This window comes from Staurois parvus, unplaced genomic scaffold, assembly GCF_062004578.1.
Source record: "Staurois parvus isolate SC_StPar_1 unplaced genomic scaffold, SC_StPar_1.0 ptg000737l, whole genome shotgun sequence".
Classification (NCBI taxonomy): Eukaryota; Metazoa; Chordata; class Amphibia; order Anura; family Ranidae; genus Staurois; species Staurois parvus.
The window spans coordinates 491,183-495,000 of NW_028318533.1; the positions used below are offsets into that span (position 1 = coordinate 491,183).

A 3,818-nucleotide genomic window follows, 5' to 3' on the forward strand; every position below is an offset into this window, starting at 1 on the left:
GTTTGGATGAAAAAGCACGAAGGTGCAAGATAAAAATTTTTTATTGTGCATGACCCCAACGTCCGATTTTCACTCAATGTGTACAGCAATCATACGGAAATAGAAAAAAACGCTCACAAAAAAGTACGTTTGCCTACGTCGACCGAAAATTTTTATACAAGGTAATACCATTCTCAGCTACATCATAATACACACCATCCAGGAAAATCAGAAAATCGTTCCTCTGAGTGTGTACAAGGCTTTAGACTTTGCCCCCAATCTCTCCATACATACAGTGGCCTCCCTTTACCCGGTGGTCTCATAATCATCTTGGGCAGCATCTTTCCTCGCCTTCATAAAGTGTCTCTGTCATTATATTAAACAGAAAATACGGCTCCCTGTAAAGAAAAGAGTAAAAAGTCACTTATTCTAAAATAATGCAAAAATAAGTAAAAATGTATTTATTTAAACTGTAAAGATTGCAAAGCCTTTCCTTGAAGAGGTGCTGCTAGTAGACCGCAATGCAGATAACATTGTTTTGGACTGACAGTTGGGATCCGCCATTCGAAACAGTTCAGCCTATGATATTTTTAACCCCCTATAGCCCCTCCAGACCTCTCAATATTGCCAGCACATGACTGTCCCTCTTCATCTCTCTTCTTTCCTCATCCCTCCCCACTTCTGATTTGATTTGGACGCCTTCCAGGAGGGTTACAAAATCAAAATGAATATTTCTGTCTGATTAAAAAGTATTCCTGTAAGTTTGGACATTTCTTGTCTTAGGCTGACAATATTCGGAGTTATGTCAGCGTGGAGCAGTACCAGCACAATGTCATGTGACAGTGCCACTTCCCCAACGCGTGCCAATATAAATCCTCACCTCTGTCACATTAAGATCAATCAGTTTTCTCTATAATTAGAAATCTGATCCGTGAAACTTCACACAGACTGGATCACCTACCCTCCTGTATTCTCTTCCGTTCTTGGTACATTGCTGTTATGCTACCGATGAAGACACTGTCCACCATCATTGTGTATTACATCTTACTGGGAACAGCCAGAGGTGAGACTACAAATCTATATTAACCAAACTGAATGAAACTGCTACACAACAATTTTCTTTTTCCCATTGCAGGGGGGCTGATTAATGCACATTTTCCAAATTGTCTTCCATGCAACCCCTGTACCAGTATTTGCTTTGTAGTCAGGATTTCTTAGAATGTTAACCCCCTGATCCTGTAATTGACTCATTGCTTCTCCTGCTAATCCTAAACTTGCTTTACTGGAATTTCTGTTCATGAATTTAACACACTAAGATATTATTCAATTTTGAATTTCAATAAGTGGGGCTTGGAATTGAAAAGGACATTTATAATTATGCTACCTTAGCTCTTACCTCTGTATATCCCTCATGGAGCAGAGCAATTTTTACATTTTTGCTATGAGACTGTGTATTTGACAATAACTTTATCATTACTTAAGACTGAGTACCAGGTATGGTTTTTATTGATTACTGTAGTTCCTTTTGGCTTGGCGCGTGGTAAGTATACATATTCAATATCTGAGATGCCGCTAGGGAATATGGCCTTTAGTAGTCATCACTAAACAGTAAATTGCACAATCTTCCAGGTCTTGTGCCAAGTGGCTTTGCCATAATGCACACTGGCCACGGGGGGGGGGGGGGGGGAGTCACTCGTTTGGAACTGCTGCCATCCATAGAACACTCTGTATTATTTTTCATTAAACACAAGGCATTCTGTGTTTGGATGAGGTGGAGAGGAGGGTTAGCACTGTCACAAAAGTGGGGGGGGGGGGAGGGCGCGGGGGTAACCAAATATGGACACTGATTATGATACAGTGATTTCCAGCTTCCCCATCAGGTCTCCCCAGGGGCGGACTGACAACTCATGGGGCCCCCGGGCAATAGGGGATCATGGGGCCCCTGTGTCCTTGCCCAAACTCAAAAAAGCCTATGAAAAAGGTACCAGGGGCATCTCATGGGGCCCCCTACTGACCCCGGGCCCTCGGGCAGTGCCCGAGTTTCCAAATGGTCAGTCCGCCCCTGGGTCTCCCCAGATATGAGATAAGTGTGAAATAAAGATAATACATAGAGCTCAGCCTAAAGATGAACTCAGGTATGGTATATTTTTACATGTATGTATATATATATAAAATACCTGGCCAATACCCTGGAAGCTGGAAATCACTGAAGTGGCAACCACTACTAGTGATCTCCACTTGTTATTCAGGGAGTCTTTTCATTTTCTGCATGAATGCAAAGCATTCTCTGATTGCTCAAGGTGGCGAATGTGACATCACAGCCCTACCTCATCCAATCAGAGAATGCTTTGCATGTGTAGCACTACCCCCTTAGGAGTTGCTGAATTATTTTTGGGTTCCCTGAGGATCTGGACCCCACTGTGAAAGCCCAACCCCTGCTGACACCACAGTACACTCTTAACTGAAATAAATCACCACCGGGAAGTGAATTCACACACACATTAACCACTTGCCTACCGAGCACTTATACCCCCTTCTTTACCAGGCCAATTTTCAGCTTTCAGCGCTGTCGCACTTTGATTGACAATTGCGCGGTCATGCAAGATTGTACCCATATGACATTTTTATCATTTTTTTCTCACAAATAGAGCTTTCTTTTGGTGGTATTTAATCACCGCTGGGCACTGATAGGCGGCACTGATGATGGGTACTGATAGACAGCACTGATAGGTGGCACTGACTGGCATCACTGCTGGGCACTGACTGGTGGCACTGATAGGCATTGACTGGCGCAACTGCTGGGCACTGACTGGTGGCGCTGACTGGCAGCACTGCTGGGCTGCACTGATGGGCACTGGTGGGCACAGGTGGGTGGCACTGCTGGGCACAGGTTGGTGGCACTTCTGGGCACAGGTGTGTGGCACTGCTGGGTGGCACAGGTGGGTGCACTGCTGGGCACAGGTGGACGAAATGGTGGGTGGCACTGCTGGGCACCGATCATCAGGGCACTGATGATCAGTGCCCTGATGATCGGTGCCGATCCCTGCTCTGACAACTGCCGGTTCTCGGCAGTACTTTCCTCACGTGCAGCCGAGAACCGGCAATTGCATTTCCCGGTGATCAGCGTGTCATTGGACACGGCTGATCACGTTGTAAAAGGCCGCTTTGATTGGCCTTTTACCACATCACATGATCAGCTGTGTCCGTAGGACACAGCGATCACGAAGATAGCCGTGCGCATGCCCCCAGGGGCGCGCAGGACAGCGTGTTCTGGGATAACGTCATATGACGCCCTCCCAGAACTGGCCGGCCGCAGTGTAGCCGTCATTCGGCTATCTGAAGTTGGCAAGTAGTTAAAGTAAATGCAGTAAGAGGTTTATAGCAATCTTGAATATGGTTTGGTTACACAGCATAAACAGAATTGGAATGTGTAAAGTCAGGTGTTACTTGTGTCAATGTAAGCTTAAGGAAAAGACAACACTTATCATAGAATCACAATTAACATTAGCAGTACAGCTTTTCAGAAACTAACCCAATAACCTCAACCTGAGGTGGTCTTACAGTCCCCAGTAAGCAGTTAAGACAATCAAATAGGTAGACTAGCTCACTTTTAGCTCTGAGGACCAAGTGGCAAAGAGATAAAGGATGAAAGATGAAATAAGGAAAAAAGCTCTTTACCCCAAAACAAACAATGTACTTTAAAGGCAAAGAAAAGTCTACTGTGCGCGTGATGGGTCCCAGTTGGTGCACAGTGAAAAGAAGGGTGGAATGTAATTCTCTGAGGTGCAGTGTAATAAAGGGAGAGAAGAATAACACTCCCCGTCAGCAGCAATTTTATA

The 3,818-nt window shown here is 45.0% G+C and overlaps 1 protein-coding gene across 1 annotated transcript in view; it reads left to right on the forward strand.

Annotated features, from left to right (window-relative positions):
- Positions 1–856: 856 nt before the first annotated feature.
- The window catches only part of LOC149445227 (pancreatic lipase-related protein 2-like), a 43,768-nt gene continuing 40,806 nt past the window's right edge, over positions 857–3,818 (forward strand). Inside the window, exon 1 of the mRNA XM_089654066.1 lies at positions 857–1,042. Within this exon, the coding sequence (XP_089510192.1) occupies positions 979–1,042 (64 nt within the window). The 5' untranslated portion in view covers positions 857–978. The remainder of the gene's footprint in view (positions 1,043–3,818) is intronic.